This window comes from Somniosus microcephalus, unplaced genomic scaffold (genome assembly GCF_052327205.1).
Source record: "Somniosus microcephalus isolate GS21.2 unplaced genomic scaffold, FLI_Smic_1.0 unresolved_chr1, whole genome shotgun sequence".
NCBI lineage: Eukaryota > Metazoa > Chordata > Chondrichthyes > Squaliformes > Somniosidae > Somniosus > Somniosus microcephalus.
The window spans coordinates 69,183,863-69,209,885 of NW_028225179.1; the positions used below are offsets into that span (position 1 = coordinate 69,183,863).

At 55.7% G+C, this 26,023-nt stretch overlaps 1 protein-coding gene across 4 annotated transcripts in view; it reads left to right on the plus strand.

Moving 5' to 3' along the window:
• Positions 1-26,023, plus strand: part of LOC147095467 (active breakpoint cluster region-related protein-like) — a 334,266-nt gene that overhangs the window by 231,817 nt on the left and 76,426 nt on the right. For 3 of the 4 annotated variants that reach the window (XM_085974613.1, XM_085974616.1, XM_085974612.1), the window contains exons 13-15: positions 8,820-8,924; positions 13,533-13,607; positions 22,792-22,890. In XM_085974613.1, coding sequence (XP_085830739.1) covers positions 8,820-8,924; positions 13,533-13,607; positions 22,792-22,890 — 279 coding nt within the window. The remainder of the gene's footprint in view (positions 1-8,819; positions 8,925-13,532; positions 13,608-22,791; positions 22,891-26,023) is intronic. The other variant, XM_085974615.1, reaches the window with a different exon arrangement.

The window sequence follows — 26,023 nt, forward strand, 5'->3', positions numbered from 1 at the left end:
GCGCTCCCTCAGTACTGCCCCTCCGACAGTGTGGCGCTCCCTCAGTACTGCCCCTCTGACAGTGCAGGACTGATGTGCCTTCAATAACCACAAAACTAGAAGTTATAAACTTTAACAAGTTGGCTTTTAATCACTAAGATCAGAGCTAACATCTCAACACACTGACTGGCTCGCAGGAATGAGTCATAAAGATCCTGGGATCTTTATGTAAGAGAAGTCAGGGGTGGAGCCAAGAGCCAAGACCTGGAACATTCCAGGTTCGTCAGGAAAGAGGAAGTGAAACTTTACACCGTGTGGGGGAGGGTAATATACATGAGTGCAAAACGAATACAGGATCAAGACAAACAGATTTCATTACATTCACCCCTTCTTTAGATTTAGTACATCGGGGTGATGTTTCTTAAAAGTTGGTATAAGTGAGTCTGTCAGGAGGTTTTGCGGTTCTCAGTGATCGGCGCAAAGCCAGTTGGGGTGTCTCTAGGGGAGTGGATTCTGGTTCCTCCGCTGTCCGGGGCCTCCGCAGTGTCTTCCAGATTATCTGCAGTGTCCTCCAGGTTAAAGTTGGGTATTGATACCTCTGGGCGTCCTGTCTCTTTTTGGTGTAGGTCTTCCTCGGGTAGTCTCTCATCGTTCTCTCCGCTCCCCGAGGGAGCGAGGTCTTTTATGGAAACAGTGTCCTCTCGCCCGTCAGAGTATTCGATATAGGCGTACTGAGGGTTTGCATGGAGGAGCTGTACCTTTTCCACAAGGGGATCTGTTTTATGGCCTCTCACGTGCTTCCGCAATAGTACTGTCCCCGGAGTCGTCAGCCACGCGGGTAGAGATATGCCCGAGGTAGATTTTTGGGGGAAAACGAACATCTTTTCGTGAGGGGTAGCGTTAGTGGCAGTACATAACAGAGACCTTATGGAGTGGAGCACGTCTGGGAGGACTTCTTGCCAGCGGGAGGTTGGAAGGCCTTTTGACTTTAAGGCTAACGTGACAGCCTTCCAAACAGTAGCATTCTCCCTTTCCACTTGCCCATTACCCCGGGGGTTGTAGCTAGTGGTTCTGCTAGTGGCTATCCCCTTTGAGAGCAAGAACTGGTGCAGTTCGTCACTCATAAATGACGTCCCCCTATCGCTGTGTATGTAGTTCGGCATGCCAAACATGCAGAATAGATTACCGAGACACTTGATGACCGTGGCACTGGTCATGTCTGGGCAGGGAATGGCGAAGGGGAAGCGGGAATATTCATCGATGATATTGAGGAAGTATACGTTACGGTCGGCAGAGGGAAGGGGTCCCTTGAAGTCCAGACTTAGGCGCTCGAATGGCCGTGTGGCTTTGATAAGGTGTGCACGGTCAGGCCTGTAGAAACGAGGCTTGCATTCCGCACAGATGCGGCAGGCTCTGGTCATTGCCCTGACCTCCTCGATGGAGTGGGGCAGATTGCGGGACTTTATAAAATGGTATAGTCGGGTGACCCCTGGGTGACAGAGGTCGTTGTGGAGACCCTGTAATTTGTCCGTATGAATGCTGGCACACATTCCCCGGGATAGGGCATCTGGGGGTTCATTAAGGGCTCCCGGCCTGTACATAATATCATAGTCGAACGTGTATAGTTCGATCCTCCACCTGAGTATTTTGTCATTCTTGATTTTCCCCCTTTGTTTGTTATTAAACATGAAAGCCACCGACCGCTGGTCGGTGAGCAGGGTGAAACGTTTGCCGGCTAGGTAGTGTCTCCAGTGCCGCACTGCCTCCACTATAGCCTGTGCCTCCTTCTCGACAGAAGAGTGCCTGATTTCAGGTCCCTGAAGGGTTCGGGAGAAGAAGGCCACAGGTCTCCCAGCCTGATTGAGGGTCGCAGCTAAAGCAAAGTCTGACGCATCGCTTTCGACTTGAAAGGGAATGCTTTCATCCACTGCACACAGTGCAGCCCTTTCAATGTCCTGTTTGATACTGGTGAAAGCCTCCCGAGCTTCAGCTGATAGTGGGAAGGACGTCGATTTAATGAGGGGTCGGGCCTTATCAGAGTAATTGGGCACCCATTGGGCATAATACGAAAAAAATCCCAGGCACCTTTTTAAGGCTTTGGGATTGTGTGGCAGGGGCAGTTCCTTTAGGGGGCGTAATCAGTCAGGGTCCGGTCCAATTACCCCATCTTCCACCACACAGCCGAGGATACAGAGACGGGTTGTGTTGAAGACACATTTGTCTTCGTTGTAGGTTAGATTCAGCTTTAGGGCAGTTTTAAAAATCTCGCAACATTTAGATCGTGGTCTTGCTGGTTCTGCCCGCAGATAGTGACATTGTCCAGATAGGGGGTAGGTAGCTTGTAGTTTATTCTCGTCAACCATGCGGTCCATCTCACGTTGGGAAGACCGAGACCCCATTTGATACCCCGAAGGGCACTCTGGGAAAATGGACTCTCTCAGTACTGCCCCTCCGACAGTGCGGCGCTCCCTCAGTACTGCCCCTCCGACAGTGCAACGCTCCCTCAGTACTGCCACTCTGACAGTGCAGGACTCTCTCAGTACTGCCCCTCCGACAGTGCGGCGCTCCCTCAGTACTGCCCCACCGACAGTGCAGCGCTCCCTCAGTACTGCCCCTCTGACAGTGCAGGACTCTCTCAGTACTGCCCCTCCGACAGTGCGGCGCTCCCTCAGTACTGCCCCTCCGACAGTGCGGCGCTCCCTCAGTACTGCCCCATCAACATTGCAGCGCTCCCTCAGTACTGCCCCTCCAACAGTGCGGCGCTCCCTCAGTACTGCCCCTCCGACAGTGCGGCGCTCCTCAGTACTGCCCCACCGACAGTGCAAGCGCTCCCTCAGTACTGCTCCTCTGACAGTGCAGCACTCCCTCGGTACTGACCCCTCCGACAGTGCGGCGCTCCCTCAGTACTGCCCCCACTGACAGTGCAGCGCTCCCACAGTACTGCCCCTCTGACAGTGCAGGACTCTCTTAGTACTGCACTGGCAGTGCAGCGCTCCCTCAGTACTGCCCCTCTACAGTGCTGGTACTGCCCCTCCTGACAGCTGCGGCGCTCTCAGTCTAGCCCTCCGACAGTGCGGCTCCCCTCAGTGCTGCCCCACCGACAGTGCAGCGCTCCCTCAGTACTGCCCCTCTGACAGTGCAGGACTCTCTCAGTAACTGCCCCTCTGACAGTGCGGCGCTCCCTCAGTACTGCCCCTCCAACAGTGCGGCGCCTCCCTCAGTACTGCCCCCACCGACAGTGCAGCGCTCCCTCAGTACTGCCCCTCCAACAGTGCGGCGCTCCCTCAGTACTGCCCCTCCGACAGTGCGGCGCTCCGTCAGTACTGCCCCACCGACAGTGCAGCGCTCCCTCAGTACTGCCCCCTCTGACAGTGCAGCACTCCCTCAGTACTGACCCTCCGACAGTGCGGGTGCTCCCTCAGTACTGCCCCACCAACAGTGCAGCGCTCCCTCAGTACTGCCCCTCTGACAGTGCAGGACTCTCTCAGTACTGACCCTCCGACAGTGCAGGACTCCCTCAGTACTGCCCCTCTCACAGTGCAGCGCTCCCCTCAGTACTGCCCCTCTGACAGTGCAGCGCTCCCTCTGTACTGCCCCTCTGGCAGTGCAGCGCTCCCTCAATACTGCCCCTCTGACAGTGCAGCGCTCCCTCAGTACTGCCCCTCCTAACGGTGCAGCGCTCCCTCAGTACTGCCCCTCTGACAGTGCAGCGCTCCCTCAGTACTTCCCCTCTGACAGTGCAGCATTCCCTCAATACTGACCCTCCGACAGTGCAGTGCTCCCTCAGTACTCCCCCTCCGACAGTGCAGCGCTCCCTCAGTACTGCCCCTCTGCACAGTGCAGCGCTCCCTCAGCACTGCCCCTCTGGCAGTGCAGCGCTCCCTCAGTACTGCCCCTCTGACAGTGCGGCGCTACCTCAGTACAGCCCCTCCGACAGTGCGGCGCTCCATCAGTACTGCCCCTACGACAGTGCGGCGCTCCCTCAGTACTGCCACTCCGACAGTGCGGCGCTCCCTCAGTACTGCCCCTCCGACAGTGCGGCGCTCCCTCAGTACTGCCCCCTCCGACAGTGCGGCGCTCCCTCAGTACTGCCACTCCGACAGTGCGGCGCTCCCTCAGTACTGCCCCACCGACAGTGCAGCGCTCCCTCAGTACTGCCCCTCTGAAAGTGCAGGGCTCTCTCAGTACTGCCCCTCTGACAGTGCGGCAGTCCCTCAGTACTGCCCCTCCAACAGTGCGGCGCTCCCTCAGTACTGCCCCTCCGACAGTGCGGCGCTCCCTCAGTACTGCCCCACACGACAGTGCAGTGCTCCCTCAGTACTGCCCCTCTGACAGTGCAGCACTCCCTCAGTACTGACCCTCCGACAGTGCGGTGCTCCCTCAGTACTGCCCCTCTGACAGTGCAGGACTCTCTCAGTACTACCCCTCCGACAGTGCGGCGCTCCCTCAGCACTAACCCCACCGACATTGCAGCGCTCCCTCAGTACTGCCCCTCTGACAGTGCAGGACTCTCTGAGTACTGCCCCTCCGACAGTGCGGCACACCCTCAGTACTGCCCCTCCAACAGTGCGACGCTCCCTCAGTACTGCCCCACCGACAGAGCGGCGCTCCCTCAGTACTGTCCCTCCGACAGTGCGACGCTCCCTCAGTACTGCCCCTCCGACAGTGCAGGACACCCTCAGTACTGACCCTCCGACAGTGCAGCACTCCCTCAGTACTGACCCTCCGACAGTGCAGCACTCCCTGAGTACTGACCCTCCGACAGTGCAGCGCTCCCTCAGTACTGCCCCTCCGACAGTGCAGAACTCCCTCAGTACTGACCCTCCGACAGTGCAGCACTCCCTCAGTACTGACCCTCCGACAATGCAGGACTCCCTCAGTACTGCCCCACCGACAGTGCGGCGCTCCCTCAGTCATGACCCTCCGACAGTGCAGCACTCCCTCAGTACTGACCCTCCGACAGTGCAGCGCTCCCTCAGTACTGACCCTCCGACAGTGCAGCACTCCCTCAGTACTGACCCTCCGACAGTGCAGCACTCCCTGAGTACTGACCCTCCGACAGTGCAGCGCTCCCTCAGTACTGCCCCTCCGACAGTGCAGAACTCCCTCAGTACTGACCCTCCGACAGTGCAGCACCCCCTCAGTACTGACCCTCCGACAATGCAGGACTCCCTCAGTTCTGCCCCACCGACAGTGCGGCGCTCCCTCAGTACTGACGCTCCGACAGTGCAGAACTCCCTCAGTACTGACCCTCCGACAGTGCAGCACTCCCTCAGTACTGACCCTCCGACAATGCAGGACTCCCTCAGTACTGCCCCACCGACAGTGCGGCGCTCCCTCAGTCCTGACCCTCCGACAGTGCAGCACTCCCTCAGTACTGACCCTCCGACAGTGCAGCGCTCCCTCAGTACTGACCCTCCGACAGTGCAGCACTCCCTGAGTACTGACCCTCCGACAGTGCAGCGCTCCCTCAGTACTGCCCCTCCGACAGTGCAGAACTCCCTCAGTACTGACCCTCCGACAGTGCAGCACTCCCTCAGTACTGACCCTCCGACAATGCAGGACTCCCTCAGTACTGCCCCACCGACAGTGCGGCGCTCCCTCAGTCCTGACCCTCCGACAGTGCAGCACTCCCTCAGTACTGACCCTCCGACAGTGCAGCGCTCCCTCAGTACTGACCCTCCGACAGTGCAGCACTCCCTCAGTACTGACCCTCCGACAGTGCAGCACTCCCTGAGTACTGACCCTCCGACAGTGCAGCGCTCCCTCAGTACTGCCCCTCCGACAGTGCAGAACTCCCTCAGTACTGACCCTCCGACAGTGCAGCACCCCCTCAGTACTGACCCTCCGACAATGCAGGACTCCCTCAGTTCTGCCCCACCGACAGTGCGGCACTCCCTCAGTACTGACCCTCCGACAGTGGAGCACTCCCTCAGTACTGACCCTCCGACAGTGCAGCACTCCCTCAGTACTGACCCTCCGACAGTGCAGCACTCCCTCAGTACTGACCCTCCGACAGTGCAGCGCTCCCTCAGTACTGACACTCCAACAGTGCAGCGCTCCCTCAGTACTGCCCCTCCGACAGTGCAGGACTCCCTCAGTACTGACCCTCCGACAGTGCAGCACTCCCTCAGTACTGACCCTCCGACAGTGCAGCACTCCCTGAGTACGGACCCTCCGACAGTGCAGCGCTCCCTCAGTACTGCCCCTCTGACAGTGCAGAACTCCCTCAGTACTGACCCTCCGACAGTGCAGCACTCCCTCAGTACTGACCCTCCGACAATGCAGGACTCCCTCAGTACTGCCCCACCGACAGTGCGGCGCTCCCTCAGTACTGACCCTCCGACAGTGCAGCACTCCCTCAGTACTGACCCTCCGACAGTGCAGCGCTCCCTCAGTACTGACCCTCCGACAGTGCAGCACTCCCTCAGTACTGACCCTCCGACAGTGCAGCGCTCCCTCAGTACTGACCCTCCGACAGTGCAGCACTCCCTCAGTACTGACCCTCCGACAGTGCAGCACTCCCTGAGTACTGACCCTCCGACAGTGCAGCGCTCCCTCAGTACTGCCCCTCCGACAGTGCGGCACTCCCTCAGTACTGCCCCTCCGACAGTGCAGCACTCCCTCAGTACTGACCCTCCGACAGTGCCAGCTTCGCTTTTTCTGCTCGGTTCCCTGGATTGGCACTTGAACCCTGAACCTTCTGACACAGATGCGAGACAGCTACCCACTGGCTGACACTGGAGGAGGAGAGCGAGCCAAAGAGGTGGAGAGGTTTAGGGAGGAATTTCCTGAGCTTGGGGCTCAGGCAGCTGACGGCACGGCCGCCAGTGGTGGAGCGATTAAAATCAGGGATGCTCAGCAGGACAGGATTGGCGGAGCGCAGAGATCTCGTAGGGTTGTAGGACTCGAGGAGATTACAGAGATAGGGAGGGCGGGGGTGATGGGCCACGGAGGGATTTGAACGTAAGGGTGAGAATTTTAAAATCGAGGTGTTGCCGGACCGGGAGCCAATGTCGGTCAGCGAGCACAGGGGGAGATGCGTGAATTGACTTGGTGCGAGTTCGGACACGGGCAGCAGAGGTTTGGATGCGTGCAAGTTGGTGGAGGGTGGAAGTCGGGAGGCTGGCCAGGAGTGCGTTGGAATAGTCGAGCCTGGAGGTGACAAGGGTATGGAGGAGGGTTTCAGCAGCAGATGATCTGAGGCAGGGGCAGAAATGGGGCGATGTTACCAAGGTGGAAATAGGCGGCCTTGGTGATGGAGAGGCTATGGGGTCAGAATCTCAGCTTAGGAGGGTGATGGCATCAAGAACAAGGCCCCCCAGCCTCTTCTCAAGGCAGTCATGTTGGGTCAATAAATGAGGCAGCAGCCGTAACCTACAGGGCTACGGACCAAGAGCTGGAAAGTGGGATTAGGCTGGATCGCTCTTTGTCGGCCGGCACAGACACGATGGGCCGAATGGCCTCCTTCTGTGCCGTAAATTTCTATGATTCTAGCCTTGCCCACATCCTGGGAGACAATAATGCCGGCAGGTTATGTAACCGTGGTGGAGGGAGAGACAGTATTAGACATGAGACCGATCCATTCAGAGTAGCTGGATGGAGACCGGGAGCAAGGACTCTGACCGAAGTTCCCTCTCCCTAATTCAGAGCCGCTGAGTCCCAGTTGTATTACTGCAACTTGTTACACCGGGTGAGATCAGGCTAACTCAGCACTAGGCCGATGATGGAGCCTGGACCTTTCCTGCTGTGTGTGTGTGTGTTTGGGGTTCACACCCACGCTGGGTGAGATCAGGCTAACTCAGCACTAGGCCGAGGATGGAGCCTGGGCCTTTCCTGCTCTGGTGTGCCTGTGTGTGGGGCACAGTCCCACACTGGGTAAGATTAGGCTAACTCAGCACTAGGCCGAGGATGGAGCCTGGGCCTTTCCTGCACTGTGTGTGTGTGGGGGGAGGCTCACTCCCACACCGGGTGAGATCAGGCTGACTCAGCACTAGGCCGGGGATGGAGCCTGGGCCTTTCCTGCTCTGGTGTGCCTGTGTGTGGGGTTCAGTCCCACACTGGGTAAGATCAGGCTAACTCAGCACTAGGCCGAGAATGGAGCCTGGGCATTTCCTGCTCTGTGTGTGTGTGGCGGGAGGCTCACTCCCACACCGGGTGAGATTAGGCTAACTCAGCACTAGGCTGGGGATGGAGCCTGGGCCTTTCTTGCTTTGTGTGTGTTGGGGGCTCAGTCCCACACTGGGTGAGGTTAGGCTAACTCAGCACTAGGCCAGGGATGGAGCCTGGGCCTTTCTTGCTGTGTGTGTGTGTGGGGCTCAGTCCCACACTGGGTGAGATTAGGCTAACTCAGCATTAGGCCGAGAATGGAGCCTGGGCCTTTCCTGCTGTGTGTGTGTGTGTGTGTGTGTGTTTGGGGCTCATTCCCACACCGGGTGAGATCAGGCTAACTCAGCACTAGGCCGGGGATGGAGCCTGGGCCTTTCCTGCTCTGTGTATGTCCTTGTTTGGGGCTCACTCCCACACTGGGTGAGATTAGGCTAACTCAGCATTAGGCCAAGAATGGAGCCTGGGCCTTTTCTGCTGTGTGTGTGTGTGTGTATTTGGGGCTCATTCCCACACCGGGTGAGATTAGCCTAACTCAGCACTAGGCCGGGGATGGAGCCTGGGCCTTTCCTGCTGTGTGTGTGTGTGTGTTTGGGGCTCACACCCACGCTGGGTGAGATTAGGCTAACTCAGCACTAGGCCGAGGACGGAGCCTGGGGCCTGTTTGCTCCCCTGGCCGCCCAGTGAATTCTCCATCTGACTTTCCCCTCTGCCCCTCTCTCTCCTCTTTGCAGGTTTGCAGCCCTTCTCCATGAATCCTTACGAGACCTCCAGCCTGATCAACCACTACATTGGGCAGCGGACGACGCACAGCACTCCGCTCCAAAGTAACGTAGAAGGTAAGGAAAAGTCCTCCTATGCTCCGCGGGGCCGCTGTGTATTCCCGATGGTGTCCCTTTTGGGTTCTTTGCATTGGAGGTGGGGGGTGCGGGTGGGGGCGATGTTGAGGAACACCCTGAACAATACGGACCACACCATGGCTCTTAGTTTCTCGTGTCAATGGCGGTACGAGTGCTGGACTAGATCATTCCAAAGTACCCCTCCACGGTCTCTAACTTGTCAGACTGCTTGTCCGACATCCAGTTCTGGATGAGCAGAAATTTTCTCCAATTAAATATTGGGAAGACCGAAGCCATTGTTTTCGGTCCTCGCCACAAACTCCGTTCCCTAGCCACTGACTCCATCCCTCTCTCTAACATCTGTCTGAGGCTGAACCAGACTCTTCGCCACCTTGGTGTCATATTTGATCCTGAGATATGTTTCCGACCACATTTCTGCAGCATAACTAAGACTGCCTCCTTCCACCTCCATAACATCACCTGTCTCCACCCTTGCCTCAGCTCATCCGCTACTTAAACCCTCATCCATGCCTTTGTTACCTCGAGACTATTCCAACGCGCTCCTGGCTGGCCTCCCACATTCTACCCTACGTAAACTTGAGGTCATCCAAAACTCAGCTGCCAAGTCCCATTCACCCATCACCCCCTGTGCTCGCTGACATACATTGGCTCCCGGTCCGGCAACACCTCGATTTCAAAATTCTCAGCCTTGTTTTCAAATCCTCCCCCCCATGGCCTCGCCCCCTCCATATCTCTGTAATCTCCCTCAGTCCCACAACCCTCCCCCGCACCCCCCCCCAGATATCTGCACTCCTCAAATTCTGTCCTCTTGAGCATCCCCTGATTATAATCGCTCCACCATTGGTGGCCGAGGCCATAAGCTCTGGAATTCCATCCCTAAACCTCTCCGCCTCTCTACCTCTCTTTCCTCCTTTAAGAAGCTCCTTAAAACCTACCTCTTTGACCAAGCTTTTGGTCACCTGCCCTAATCTCTCCTTATGTGGATCAGTGTCAAATTTTTTGTCTTTTAATACTCCTGTGAAGCGCCGTGGGACGTTTTACTATGTTAAAACCGCTATATAAATACAAGTCGTTGTTGTTGTTATACAGTGCCTTTCACTACCTCAGGATTTCCCAAAGCACCTCACAGCCTTTGACGTACTATTTTCTGAAGTGTGGTCGGGGTTGTAATGTAGCAAGTGCCAGTTTGTGCACAGCAAGATCCCACAATCAGCAGCATGATGAAGGACCCAAATAATCTGTTTCTTTTAGCGGTGTTAGCTGAGGGCTAAATATCGGCCCCCGGAAACCGGTAGGGGGAGAACACGGTGGCATAGTGGTTAGCACTGTTGCCTCACAGCGCCAGGGACCCGGGTTCGAATCCGGCCTCGGGCGACTGTCTGTGTGGAGTTTGCACATTCTCCCCGTGTTTGCGTGGGTTTCCTCCGGGTGCTCCGGTTTCCTCCCACAATCCAAAGATGTGCGGGTTAGGTTGATTGGCTATGATAAATTGACCCTTAGTGTTAGGGGGATTAAATACGTGGGGTTACGGGGATCGGGTGGGATATGTGTTGGTGCAGGCTCGATGGGCCGAAATGGCCTCTATCTGCACTGTGGGGTTTCTGTGATTCTGTGAACAGCACCCTCCCCCGCCCACCACCTTGCTCTTCTTCCCATAATGGACGTGGGATTTTTTACTTCCACCTGAGAGGGCAGGGATTTTACCTCTCCTCATTCTTCCTTCCAAAATGCATCACTTCACACTTCTCTGCGGTAAATTTCACCTGCCATGCGTCTACCCATTTCACCAGTCTGTGTGTCACCTCCTGAAGTCTGTTACTGCCCTCCTCACCGTTTACTACATTTCCGAGTTTAGTGCCATCTGCAAACTTTGAAATTGTGCCCTGTGTGCCCAAGACGCGGTGTCCGACGGAGTCAGGGGGGCCAACCTGCGGCCGGGGAGGCGCAATTTAAAGGCGAGGTGCGGGGCGGCCATTTTTGTTGCTGGTCCCCTGCCAGCACCTGCCTGCGCTCCCGTCCCCGGCCGTCCTGAACCGCTTCCCCCCGCGGAGTGCCGGCTGCACTCCAAGAACCCGGCAATTCTCTTGAGTGCCGGGCTCTTTAGCCGGCACTCCCGATCCCCGGGGCCCAGCTGGGCCCCGGGTCGCGCTGCGCAAGGCCCCTCCCCTTTAAGAAGGAGAGGAAGGTGTGCAATACCACGGTGCGACGTGCCGCAGCACCACATAGCACCGCGATATTGACTCGCAGCGCCCCAAAGAGGGATGCGGAGCGCTTCCAATAGCGCCCCACTTACCTCTTGGGGGCGCAACCGCTCAATTTCCGGCAAGGGGGTGGTAATTTTTCCGGGGCGCTAAAAGTAGCGCCAAATGGGACGCTACTCAATTTTTAGCCCACAAGATTCTGAGGGGGTTTGACAGGGTAGATACTGAGAGGATGTTACTCCTCGTGGGGGAATCTAGAACTAGGGGGCATAGTTTCAGAATAAGGGGCCGCCCATTTAAGACGGAGATGAGGAGGAATTTCTTCTCTCGGAGGGTCGTGAATCTGTGGAATTCTCTGCCCCAGAGAGGTGTGGAGGCGGAGTCAGTGGATATATTTAAGGTGGAGATAGACAGATATTTGAGCTACAGGAGAGTGGAGGGTTATGGGGAATGGGCAGGAAAGTGGAGTTGAGGCCAAGATCATAACAACCATGATCTTATTGAATGGTGGAGTAGGCTCGAGGGGCCGAATGGCCTACTCCTGCTCCTATTTCTTATGTTTTTTTCTGTTCCTTAGCCAATTTTGTATCCATGTAGCCACTGTCCCTTAAATCCCATGGGCTTCAAATTAGGTTTACCTAACACAGATCTATCCATCTCAGATCTTGAAATTTTCAATTGACCCCCGGCATCCACAGCCTTTTGCGGGGAGAGAGTTCCAGATTTCCGTGACCCTTTGTGTGAAGAAGTGCTTCCTGAACGGCCTGGCTCTAATTTGAAGCCACGCAAGAGGAAATAGTTTCTCTCGATCTATCCTATCCAGTCCTTTAATCATCTTAAACACCTCGATCAGCTCGCCCCTTAATCTTCTAAACTCACGGGAAGAGGAGGCCTAGCCTGTGCAGCACGTCCTCGTAATTTAACCCTTTGAGCCCCGGTATCATTCTGGTGATTCTGCGCTGCTCCCCCTCACCAAGGCCAACATGTCCTTCCTCAGGCGCGGTGCCCTTTGTGTTCCAGCCCCCCGAGAGAAAGGACAACATTTCATTCGCCTTTCTAATTGCTTTTTGTACCGGCCCACTAGCTTTTACAACAACAACTTGCCTTTATATAGCACCTTTAACGTAGTTAAACGTCCCAAGGCGCTTCACAGGAGCGATTACCAAACAAAATTTGACACCGAGCCACGTAAGGAGATAACAGGGCAGGTGGCCAAAAGCTTGGTCAAAGAGGTCGGTTTTAAGGAGCGTCTTAATGAGAGGTAGCGAGGCGGAGAGGTTTAGGGAGGGAATTCCAGAGCTTAGGGCCCAGGCAGCTGATGGCGCGGCCGCCAATGGTGGAGCGATGGAAATCGGGGGGTGGGGTGGATGCGCAAGAGGCCGGAATTGGAGGAGGGCAGAGATTTCGGAGGGTTGCAGGAGATGACAGAAGTAAGGAGGGAGGCGAGGGCCGTCGAGGGATTTGAACAGGAGGATGAGAATTTTTGAAATCGAGGAGACGCCGGGTATGGCACCCAACAGAGGTCAGCGAGCACAGCGGGTGATGGGTGAACGGGACTCGGTGCGAGTTAGGACACGGGGGCGGCCGAGTTTTGGATAACCACCAGTTTACCGAGGGTGGCAGGCTGGCCAGGAAAATGTTGGAATAGTCGAGTCTGGAGGTAATGAAGCCACAGATGAGTATAAAACACTAGTTAGGCCATAGCTAGAGTACTGCGTGCAGTTCTGGTCACCGCATTACAGGAAAGTTGTGATTGCACTAGAGAGGGTGCAGAGGAGATTTACAAGGATGTTGCTGGGAGTAGAGAATCTTAGCTGAGGAAAGGCTGGATAGGCTGGGTCTGTTTTCTTTGGAACAGAGGAGGCTGAGGGGAGACCTTATTGAGGTGTATAAAATTATGAGGGGCATAGATAAAGTGGATGGAAAGGACCTATTTCCCTTAGCACTGGGGTCAAACACCAGGGGGCACAGATTTAAAGTAATTGGGGGAAGGTTTAGAGGGGATTTGAGGGGAGATTTCTTCACCCAGAGGGTTATGGGGGTCTGGAAGTCACTGCCAGAAAGGGTGGTAGAGGCAAAATCCCTCATCACTTTTAAAAAATACTTGGATGTGCACTTGGGATGCTGTAACCTGCAGGGCTACGGACCAAGAGCTGGGAGGTGGGATTAGGCTGGATAGCTTTTTGTTGGCCGGCGCGGACACAATGGGCCGAAATGGCCTCCTTCTGTGCTGTAACTTTCTATGATTCTATGATGAGGGTTTCAGCAGCGGATGAGCTGAGGCAAGGGGCGGATTCGGCCCGAAGTTACGGAATCTTCAAGTAACGCGCCAAGTTTGATACTCAAGGGGGCAGCAGCTAATGTACGAGAACTTGTCTGATTTCAGAAGCTGAGAACAAAATACTGCGAGGGACCCTCAGTTTCCGGATCGACTCGGTGTTGGGATTCTCACAGGCCCTCAGTGAGTACGAAGCCCATCGCGGAGCCCTCGCACAGTCAGCCAGCCAGCTGTTCCGAACTGGACAAATGTGCTTTTCGCACAGATCAGGATCCCGCAGACAGACAAACAGATCAGTGAGCCGCTCAATCAGGTTTCTTTTGCTGATGTTGGTTGAAGGAGGAATGTGGGCCCCAAAACTTAGCACCTGCTCTTCTTCCAATAGTGTTGTGGGAGCTTATGTCCCACATGAGGGGCAGCTGGGATCCTCGTTTAATGGCGTCTCCCAAAAGATGGCACCTCCAACAGTGCAGCGAACCCTCAGTACTGCACTGGGAGTGAAGGTCTGGATTATGGGCTCCAGGCCTGGAAGGGAAAGGACAGTGTATTTAAAGCACTGTGACACCCGGTCCCAGAGGGGGAAAGGACAGTGTATCTAACACACTGTGACACCCGGTCCCAGAGGGGGAAAGGACAGTGTATCTAACGCACTGTGACACCCGGTCCCAGAGGGGGAAAGGACAGTGTATCTAATGCACTGTGACACCCGGTCCCAGAGGGGGAAAGGACAGTGTATCTAACACACTGTGACACCCAGTCCCAGAGCGGGAAAGGACAGTGTATCTAACACACTGTGACACCCGGTCCCAGAGGGGGAAAGGACAGTGTATCTAACGCACTGTGACACCCGGTCCCAGAGGGGGAAAGGACAGTGTATCTAACACACTGTGACACTCGGTCCCAGAGGGGGAAAGGACAGTGTATCTAATGCACTGTGACACCCGGTCCCAGAGGGGGAAAGGACAGTGTATCTAACGCACTGTGACACCCGGTCCCAGAGGGGGAAAGGACAGTGTATCTAATGCACTGTGACACCTGGTCCCAGAGGGGGAAAGGACAGTGTATCTAACGCACTGTGACACCCGGTCCCAGAGCGGGAAAGGAGAGTGTATCTAACACACTGTGACACCCGGTCCCAGAGGGGGAAAGGACAGTGTATCTAATGCACTGTGACACCCGGTCCCAGAGGGGGAAAGGACAGTGTATCTAACACACTGTGACACCCAGTCCCAGAGGGGGAAAGGACAGTGTATCTAACACACTGTGACACTCGGTCCCAGAGGGGGAAAGGACAGTGTATCTAACACACAGTGACACCCGGTCCCAGAGGGGGAAAGGACAGTGTATCTAACACACAGTGACACCCGGTCCCAGAGGGGGAAAGGACAGTGTATCTAACACACAGTGACACCCGGTCCCAGAGGGGGAAAGGTCAGTGTAGCTAACACACAGTGACACCCGGTCCCAGAGGGGGAAAGGACAGTGTATCTAACACACTGTGACACCCAGTCCCAGAGGGGGAAAGGACAGTGTATCTAACACACAGTGACACCCGGTCCCAGAGGGGGAAAGGAGAGTGTATCTAACACACTGTGACACCCGGTCCCAGAGGGGGAAAGGACAGTGTACCTAACACACTGTGACACCCGGTCCCAGAGGGGGAAAGGACAGTGTATCTAACACACTGTGACACTCGGTCCCAGAGGGGGAAAGGACAGTGTATCTAACACACTGTGACACCCGGTCCCAGAGGGGGAAAGGACAGTGTATCTAACGCACTGTGACACCCGGTCCCAGAGGGGGAAAGGACAGTGTATCTAATGCACTGTGACACCCGGTCCCAGAGGGGGAATGGACAGTGTATCTAACGCACTGTGACACCCGGTCCCAGAGCGGGAAAGGACAGTGTATCTAATGCACTGTGACACACGGTCCCAGAGGGGGAATGGACAGTGTATCTAACGCACTGTGACACCCGGTCCCAGAGCGGGAAAGGACAGTGTATCTAATGCACTGTGACACCCGGTCCCAGAGCGGGAAAGGACAGTGTATCTAATGCACTGTGACACCCGGTCCCAGAGGGGGAAAGGACAGTGTGTCTAACACACTGTGACACCCGGTCCCAGAGGGGGAAAGGACAGTGTATCTAACACACTGTGACACTCGGTCCCAGAGGGGGAAAGGACAGTGTATCTAACACACTGTGACACCCGGTCCCAGAGGGGGAAAGGACAGTGTATCTAACGCACTGTGACACCCGGTCCCAGAGGGGAAAAGGACAGTGTATCTAACGCACTGTGACACCCGGTCCCAGAGGGGGAAAGGACAGTGTATCTAACGCACTGTGACACCCGGTCCCAGAGGGGGAAAGGACAGTGTATCTAACACACTGTGACACACGGTCCCAGAGGGGGAAAGGACAGTGTATCTAACACACTGTGACACCCGGTCCCAGAGGGGGAAAGGACAGTGTATCTAACGCACTGTGACACCCGGTCCCAGAGGGGGAAAGGACAGTGTATCTAACGCACTGTGACACCCGGTCCCAGAGCGGGAAAGGACAGTGTATCTAATGCACTGTGACTCCCGGTCCCAGAGGGGGAAAGGACAGTGTATCTAACGCACTGTGACACCCGATCCCAGAGGGGGAATGGACAGTGTATCTAACACACTGTGACACTCGGTCCCAGAGGGGGAAAGGACAGTGTATCTAACACACTGTGACACCCGGTCCCAGAGGGGGAAAGGACAGTGTATCTAACGCACTGTGACACCCGGTCCCAGAGGGGGAAAGGACAGTGTATCGAACGCACTGTGACACCGGTCCCAGAGGGGGAAAGGACAGTGTATCTAACGCACTGTGACACCCGGTCCCAGAGGGGGAAAGGACAGTGTATCTAACACACTGTGACACCTGGTCCCAGAGGGGGAAAGGACAGTGTATCTAACGCACTGTGACACCCAGTCCCAGAGGGGGAAAGGACACTGTATCTAACGCACTGTGACACCCGGTCCCAGAGGGGGAAAGGACAGTGTATCTAACACACTGTGAAACCCGGGTCCCAGAGGGGGAAAGGACAGTGTATCTAATGCACTGTGACACCCGGTCCCAGAGGGGGAAAGGACAGTGTATCTAACGCACTGTGACACCCGGTCCCAGAGGGGGAAAGGACAGTGTATCTAACACACTGTGACACCCGGTCCCAGAGGGGGAAAGGACAGTGTATCTAACACACTGTGAAACCCGGTCCCAGAGGGGGAAAGGACAGTGTATCTAACACACTATGACACCTTGTCCCAGAGGGGAAAGGGCAGTGTATCTAACACACTGTGACACCTGGTCCCAGAGGGGGAAAGGACAGTGTATCTAACACACTGTGACATCCGGTCCCAGAGGGGGAAAGGACAGTGCATCTAACGCACTGTGACACCCGGTCCCAGAGGGGGAAAGGACAGTGTATTTAACACACTGTGACACCCGGTCCCAGAGGGGGAAAGGACAGTGTATCTAACGCACTGTGACACCTGGCCCCAGAGGTGGAAAGGACAGTGCATCTAATGCACTGTGACACCCGGTCCCAATGGGGGAAAGGACAGTGTATCTTCCACACTGTGACACCTGGTCCCAGAGGGGGAAAGGACAGTGTATCTAACGCACTGTGACACCCGGTCCCAGAGGGGGAAAGGACAGTGTATCTAACACACTGTGACACCCGGTCACAGAGGGGAAAGGACAGGGTATCTAACGCACTGTGACACCTGGTCCCAGATGGGGAAAGGATAGTGAATCTAACACACTATGACACCCGGTCCCAGAGGGGGAAAGGACAGTGTATCTAACGCACTGTGACACCCGGTCGCAGAGGGGGAAAGGACAGTGTATCTAACGCACTGTGACACCCGGTCCCAGAGGGGGAAAGGACAGTGTATCTAACACACAGTGACACCCGGTCCCAGAGGGGAAAGGACAGTGTATCTAACACACAGTGACACCCGGTCCCAGAGAGGAAAAGGACAGTGTATCTAACGCACTGTGACACCCGGTCCCAGAGGGGAAAGGACAGTGTATCTAACACACAGTGACACCCGGTCCCAGAGAGGAAAAGGACAGTGTATCTGATGCACTGTGACACCCGGTCCCAGAGGGGTAAAGGACAGTGTATCTAACGCATTGTGACACCCGGTCCCAGAGGGGGATAGGACAATGTATCTAACACACTGTGACACCCGGTCCCAGAGGGGGAAAGGACAGTGTATCTAACACACTGTGACACCCGGTCCCAGAGGGGGAAAGGACAGTGTATCTAACACACTGTGAAACCCGGTCCCAGAGGGGGAAAGGACAGTGTATCTAACACACTATGACACCTTGTCCCAGAGGGGAAAGGGCAGTGTATCTAACACACTGTGACACCTGGTCCCAGAGGGGGAAAGGACAGTGTATCTAACACACTGTGACATCCGGTCCCAGAGGGGGAAAGGACAGTGCATCTAACGCACTGTGACACCCGGTCCCAGAGGGGGAAAGGACAGTGTATTTAACACACTGTGACACCCGGTCCCAGAGGGGGAAAGGACAGTGTATCTAACGCACTGTGACACCTGGCCCCAGAGGTGGAAAGGACAGTGCATCTAATGCACTGTGACACCCGGTCCCAATGGGGGAAAGGACAGTGTATCTTCCACACTGTGACACCTGGTCCCAGAGGGGGAAAGGACAGTGTATCTAACGCACTGTGACACCCGGTCCCAGAGGGGGAAAGGACAGTGTATCTAACACACTGTGACACCCGGTCACAGAGGGGAAAGGACAGGGTATCTAACGCACTGTGACACCTGGTCCCAGATGGGGAAAGGATAGTGAATCTAACACACTATGACACCCGGTCCCAGAGGGGGAAAGGACAGTGTATCTAACGCACTGTGACACCCGGTCGCAGAGGGGGAAAGGACAGTGTATCTAACGCACTGTGACACCCGGTCCCAGAGGGGGAAAGGACAGTGTATCTAACACACAGTGACACCCGGTCCCAGAGGGGAAAGGACAGTGTATCTAACACACAGTGACACCCGGTCCCAGAGAGGAAAAGGACAGTGTATCTAACGCACTGTGACACCCGGTCCCAGAGGGGAAAGGACAGTGTATCTAACACACAGTGACACCCGGTCCCAGAGAGGAAAAGGACAGTGTATCTGATGCACTGTGACACCCGGTCCCAGAGGGGTAAAGGACAGTGTATCTAACGCATTGTGACACCCGGTCCCAGAGGGGGATAGGACAATGTATCTAACACACTGTGACACCCGGTCCCAGAGGGGGAAAGGACAGTGTATCTAACACACTGTGACACCCAGTCCCAGAGGGGGAAAGGACAGTGTATCTAACACAATGTGACACCCGGTCCCAGAGGGGAAAAGGACAGTGTATCTAACGCACTGTGACACCCGGTCCCAGAGGGGGAAAGGACAGTGTATCTAACACACTGTGACACTCAGTCCCAGAGGGGGAAAGGACAGTGTATCTAACGCACTGTGACACCCGGTCCCAGAGGGGGAAAGGACAGTGTATCTAACGCACTGTGACACCCGGTCCCAGAGGGGGAAAGGACAGTGTATCTAACGCACTGTGACACCCGGTCCCAGAGGGGGAAAGGACAGTGTATCTAACGCACTGTGACACCCGGTCCCAGAGGGGGAAAGGACAGTGTATCTAACGCACTGTGACACCCGGTCCCAGAGTGGGAAAGGACAGTGTATCTAACGCACTGTGACACCCGGTCCCAGAGGGGGAAAGGACAGTGTATCAAAAGCACAGTGACACCCGGTCCCAGAGGGGGAAAGGACAGTGTATCTAACGCACTGTGACACCCGGTCCCAGAGGGGGAAAGGACAGTGTATCTAACGCACTGTGTCACCCGGTCCCAGAGGGGGAAAGGACAGTGTATCTAACGCACTGTGACACCCGGTCCCAGAGGGGGAAAGGACAGTGTATCTAACGCACTGTGACACCTGGTCCCAGAGGGGGAAAGGACAGTGTATCTAACGCACTGTGACACCCGGTCCCAGAGGGGAGAGGACAGTGTATCTAACGCACTGTGACACCCGTTCCCAGAGGGGGAAAGGACAGTGTATCTAACGCACTGTGACACCCGGTCCCAGAGGGGGAAAGGACAGTGTATCTCACACACTGTGACACCCGGTCCCAGAGGGGGAAAGGACAGTGTATCTAACGCACTGTGACTCCCAGTCCCAGAGGGGGAAAGGACAGTGTATCTAACGCAGTGTGACACCCGGTCCCAGAGGGGGAAAGGACAGTGTATCTAACGCACTGTGACACCCGGTCCCGCAGGGGGAAAGGACAGTGTCTCTAACACACTGTGACACCCGGTCCCAGAGGGGGAAAGGAGAGTGTATCTAACGCACTGTGACACCCGGTCCCAGAGGGGGAAAGGACAGTGTATTTAACACACTGTGACACCCAGTCCCAGAGGGGGAAAGGACAGTGTATCTAACGCAGTGTGACACCCGGTCCCAGAGGGGGAAAGGGCAGTGTATCTAACGCACTGTGACACCCGGTCCCGCAGGGGGAAAGGACAGTGTATCTAACACACTGTGACACCCAGTCCCAGTGGTGGAAAGGACAGTGTATCTAACGCACTGTGACACCCGGTCCCAGAGGGGGAAAGGACACTGTATCTTCCACACTATGACACCCGGTCCCGGAGGTGGAAAGGACAGTGTATCTAACGCACTGTGACACCCGGTCCCAGAGGGGGAAAGGACAGTGTATCTAACGCACTGTGACACCCGGTCCCAGAGGGGGAAAGGACAGTGTATCTAATGCACTGTGACACCCGGTCCCAGAGGGGGAAAGGACAGTGTATCTAACGCACTGTGACACCCGGTCCCAGAGGGGGAAAGGACAGTGTATCTAACGCACTGTGACACCCGGTCCCAGAGGGGGAAAGGACAGTGTTTCTAATGCACTGTGACACCCGATCCCAGAGGGGGAAAGGACAGTGTATCTAACACACTGTGACACCTGGTCCCAGAGGGGGAAAGGACAGTGTATCTAACGCACTGTGACACCCGGTCCCAGAGGGGGAAAGGACAGTGTTTCTAATGCACTGTGACACCCGATCCCAGAGGGGGAAAGGACAGTGTATCTAACACACTGTGACACCCGGTCCCAGAGGGGAAAGGACAGTGTATCTAACACACTGTGACACCCGGTCCCAGAGGGGGATAGGAGAGTGTATCTAACGCACTGTGACACCCGGTCCCAGAGGGGGAAAGGACAGTGTATCTAACGCACTGTGACACCCGGTCCCAGAGGGGGAAAGGACAGTGTATCTAACGCACTGTGACACCCGGTCCCAGAGGGGGAAAGGACAGTGTATCTAACGCACTGTGACACCCGGTCCCAGAGGGGGAAAGGACAGTGTATCTAACGCACTGTGACACCCGGTCCCAGAGGGGGAAAGGACAGTGTATCTAACGCAGTGTGACACCCGGTCCCAGAGGGGGAAAGGACAGTGTATCTAACGCACTGTGACACCCGGTCCCGCAGGTGGAAAGGACAGTGTCTCTAACACACTGTGACACCCGGTCCCAGAGGGGGAAAGGAGAGTGTATCTAACGCACTGTGACACCCGGTCCCAGAGGGGGAAAGGACAGTGTATTTAACGCACTTTGACACCCAGTCCCAGAGGGGGAAAGGACAGTGTATCTAACGCAGTGTGACACCCGGTCCCAGAGGGGGAAAGGGCAGTGTATCTAACGCACTGTGACACCCGGTCCCGCAGGGGGAAAGGACAGTGTATCTAACACACTGTGACACCCAGTCCCAGTGGTGGAAAGGACAGTGTATCTAACGCACTGTGACACCCGGTCCCAGAGGGGGAAAGGACACTGTATCTTCCACACTATGACACCCGGTCCCGGAGGTGGAAAGGACAGTGTATCTAACGCACTGTGACACCCGGTCCCAGAGGGGGAAAGGACAGTGTATCTAACGCACTGTGACACCCGGTCCCAGAGGGGGAAAGGACAGTGTATCTAATGCACTGTGACACCCGGTCCCAGAGGGGGAAAGGACAGTGTATCTAACGCACTGTGACACCCGGTCCCAGAGGGGGAAAGGACAGTGTATCTAACGCACTGTGACACCCGGTCCCAGAGGGGGAAAGGACAGTGTATCTAATGCACTGTGACACCCGATCCCAGAGGGGGAAAGGACAGTGTATCTAACACACTGTGACACCCGGTCCCAGAGGGGAAAGGACAGTGTATCTAACGCACTGTGACACCCGGTCCCAGAGGGGGAAAGGACAGTGTATCTAACGCACTGTGACACCCGGTCCCAGAGGGGGAAAGGACAGTGTATCTAACGCACTGTGACACCCGGTCCTAGAGGGGGAAAGGACAGTGTATCTAACACACTGTGACACCCGGTCCCAGAGGGGGAAAGGACAGTGTATCTAACACACTGTGACACCCGGTCCCAGAGGGGGAAAGGACAGTGTATCTAACGCACTATGACACCCGGTCCCAGAGGGGGAAAGGACAGTGTATCTATCACACTGTGACACCCGGTCCCAGAGGGGGAAAGGACAGTGTATCTAACACACTGTGACACCCAGTCCCAGTGGTGGAAAGGACAGTGTATCTAACGCACTGTGACTCCCGGTCCCAGAGGGGGAAAGGACAGTGTATCTAACGCACTGTGACTCCCGGTCCCAGAGCTCGAAAGGACAGTGTATCTAACGCACTGTGACACCCGGTCCAAGAGGGGGAAAGGACAGTGTATCTAACACACTGTGACACCCGGTCCCAGAGGGGGAAAGGACAGTGTATCTAACGCACTGTGACACCCGGTCCCAGAGGGGGAAAGGACAGTGTATCTAACACACTGTGACACCCGGTCCCAGAGGGGGAAAGGACAGTGTATCTAACGCACTGTGACACCCGGTCCCAGAGGGGGAAAGGACAGTGTATCTAACACACTGTGACACCCGGTCCCAGAGGTTGAAAGGACAGTGTATCTAACGCACTGTTACACCTGGTCCCAGATGGGGAAAGGATAGTGTATCTAACGCACTGTGACACCCGGTCCCGGAGGTGGAAAGGACAGTGTATCTAACACACTGTGAGACCCGGTCCCAGAGGGGGAAAGGACAGTGTATCTAACACACTGTGAGACCCGGTCCCAGAGGGGTAAAGGACAGTGTATCTAACGCACTGTGACACCCGGTCCCAGAGGGGGAAAGGACAGTGTATCTAACGCACTGTGACACCCGGTCCCAGAGGGGGAAAGGACAGTGTATCTAACACACTGTGACACCCGGTCAATCTGTTTCTCTGCCAGATGTTTACTGCTGTTTAGAGGCGGACTGCCATGGATATTTTGAGAAGAAAGCTCAGACGTCAGTTTTGTCCAATGTAAAGTATCCGAAGTGGGAGGAAGTGAGTATTTCATCTTTTTGTATCATTGCTGAGAGTTAAAAAGGGCAGGTACAGCACTGGTTAGATACAGAGTAAAGCTCCCTCTACACTGTCCCATCAAACACCCCCAGGGCAGATACAGCACGGGTTCGATACAGAGCAAAACACCCTCTACACTGTCCCATCAAACACTCCCAGGGCAGGTACAGCACGGGTTAGATACAGAGTAAAGCTCCCTCTACACTGTCCCATCAAACACTCCCAGGGCAGGTACAGCACGGGTTAGATACAGAGTAAAGCTCCCTCTACACTGTCCCATCAAGCACTCCCAGGGCAGGTACAGCACGGGTTAGGTACAGAGTAAAGCTCCCTCTACACTGTCCCATCAGACACACCCAGGACAGGTACAGCACGGGTTAGATACAGAGTAAACCTCCCACTACACTGTCCCATCAAACACTCCCAGGGCGGGTACAGCACGGGTTAGATACAGTGTAAAGCTCCCTCTAGACTGTCCCTTCAAACACTCCCAGGGCAGGTATAGCACGTGTTAGATACAGATTAGAGCTTCCTCTACACTGTCCCATCAAACACTCCCAGGGCGGGTACAGCACGGGTTAGATACAGAGTAAAGCTCCCACTACACTGTCCCATCAAACACTCCCAGGGCGGGTACAGCACGGGTTAGATACAGTGTAAAGCTCCCTCTAGACTGTCCCTTCAAACACTCCCAGGGCAGGTATAGCACGTGTTAGATACAGATTAGAGCTTCCTCTACACTGCCCCATCAAACACTCCCAGGGCAGGTCCAGCACGGGTTAGATACATAATAAAGCTCCCTCTACACTGTCCCGTCAAACACTCCCAGGGCAGGTGCTGCACTCTCTCTCTCTCTCTGTCCCTCTCGCTCTTTTTCTCTCTCCCTCTCTCTCTCTCTTTGTCCTTTTCTCTCTCTTTCTCTCTCTCTCTCTGTCCCTCTCTCTCTCTGTCTCTCTCTCCTTCCCTCACTTTCTGTCTCTCTCTCTCTCTCTCAGTCCCCCCCCTCTCTCTCTCTCTCTCTCTCCCTCTCTCTCCGGCCCCCACCCCATCTCTCTCTCCCTCCCTCTCTCTCTCCTCTCTGTCTCTCTCTCCTTCCCCCACTTTCTGTCTCTCTCTCTCTCTCTCAGTACCCCCCCTCTCTCTCTCTCTCTCTGTCCCTCTCTCTCCGGCCCCCTCCCCATCTCTCTCTCCCTCCCTCTCTCTCTCTTCTCTGTCTCTCTCTCTCTACGGCCCCTTCCCCCTCCCACTCTCCCTCTCTCTCTCCCTCCCTTTCTCTCTCTTGTCTCTCCGTCTCTCCCTCTCTCTCCATCTCTCTCTGTCTCCCTCCCCCTCCCTCTCTCCCTCTCTCCCTCTGTCTACCCCCTCTCCCTCTTTCTCTTTCTCCCTCCCCCGCTTTCCCTCGCTCCCTCTCTCTCTCCTCTCTCCCTCTCTCTCTCCTTCCCTCACTTTCTGTCGCTCTCTCTCTCTCTCTCTGTCTCTCTCCCTCTCTCTGTCTCTCTCTCCTTCCCTCACTCTGTCTCTCTCTCTCAGTCTCTCTCCCTCTCTGTCCCTCTCTCTCTGGGTCTATGTGTGTGGGTCACTCTCTCTCTCACTTTCCCTGGTGCAATCTCAGCTGTTTCTCAGCTGTCGTGTTTGAGACTGGTGACTAGTCTGGAGTACGATGGTTGGGGGAATGATGGATGGAAGGGTGAGGAGTGACGGAGCGATAGGTCACGGGGGTGTGTGATAGGCGTGAGGGGTCAGGGGAGGGATGGGAGTGAGGGGTCATGGGGAGTGATGGGGTGAGAGGTCGTGGGGTGTGATGGGGTGAGAGGTCATGGGGATGTGTGATAGGCTTGAGGGGTCAGTGGTGGGATGGGAGTGAGGGGCCTGGAGGAGTTATGGGGTGAGAGGTCACGGGGTGTTTGATAAGGGTGAGGGGGTCAGTGGAGGGATGGGAGTGAGGGGTCGGGGGAGTGATGGGGTGAGAGGTCGTGGGGTGTGTGATAGGGGTGAGGGGTCGGGGGAGTGGTGGGGTGAGAGGTCACGGGGGTGTGTGATAGATGTGAGGGGTCGTGGGGGTGTGTGATGGGGTGAGGTGTCAGTGAAGGGATGGGAGTGAGGGGTCGGTGGGTGTGGTGGGGTGAGAGGTCATGGGGGTGTGTGATAGGGGTGAGGGGTCGTGGGGGTAAGTGATAGGGGTGAGGGGTCAGTGGAGGGATGGGAGTGAGGGGTCGGTGGGAGTTATGGGGTGAGAGGTCACGGGGTGTGTGATAAGAGTGAGGGGTCAGGGGATGGATGGGATGAGTGGTCACAGGGGTGTTTGATTGGGGTGAGGGGTTGTGTGATAGGGGTGAGGGGTCGTGGGAGCGATGGTGTGATAGGTCACGGGGGTGTGTGATAAGGGTGAGTGGTCAGGGGAGGGATGGGAGTGAGGGGTAATGGGGAGTTATGGGGTAAGAGGTCACGGGGTGTGTGATGGGGTGAGGGGTGAGGGGAGGGATGGGAGTGAGGAGTCTGGGGGAGTGGTGCGCTGAGAGGTCGCGGGAGTGTGTGATGGGGTGAGGGGTGAGGGGAGAGATGGGAGTGAGGGGTCTGGGGGAGTGGTAGGGTGAGAGGTCGCGGGAGTGTGTGATGGGGTGAGGGGTCAGGTGAGGGATGGGATTGAGGGGTCGGGGGGAGTTATGGGGTGAGAGGTCATGGGTGTGTGTGATAGAAACAGAGAAACATAGAAGATAGGAGCAGGAGTAGGCCATTCGGCCCCTCGAGCCTGCTCCGCCATTTAATGAGATCATGACTGATCATCCAAATTCAGTACCCTGTCCCTGCCTTCTCCCCATATCCCTTGATCCCTTTAGTCTTAAGAAATATATCTAACTCCTACTTGAATATATTTAATAAGTTGCCTCTACTGCCTTCTGTGGTAGAGAATTCCAGAGGCTCACCACTCTCTGGGTGAAGAAATCCTCCTCATCTCTGTCCTAAATGGCTTACCCCTTATCCTTAGACTGTGACCCCTGGTTCTGGACTCCCCGACCATCGGAACATCCTTCCTGCATCTAGTCTGTCCAGTCCTGTTAGAATTTTATAAGTTTCAATGAGATCCCCTCTCATTTTCTAAACTCCAGCGAGTATAA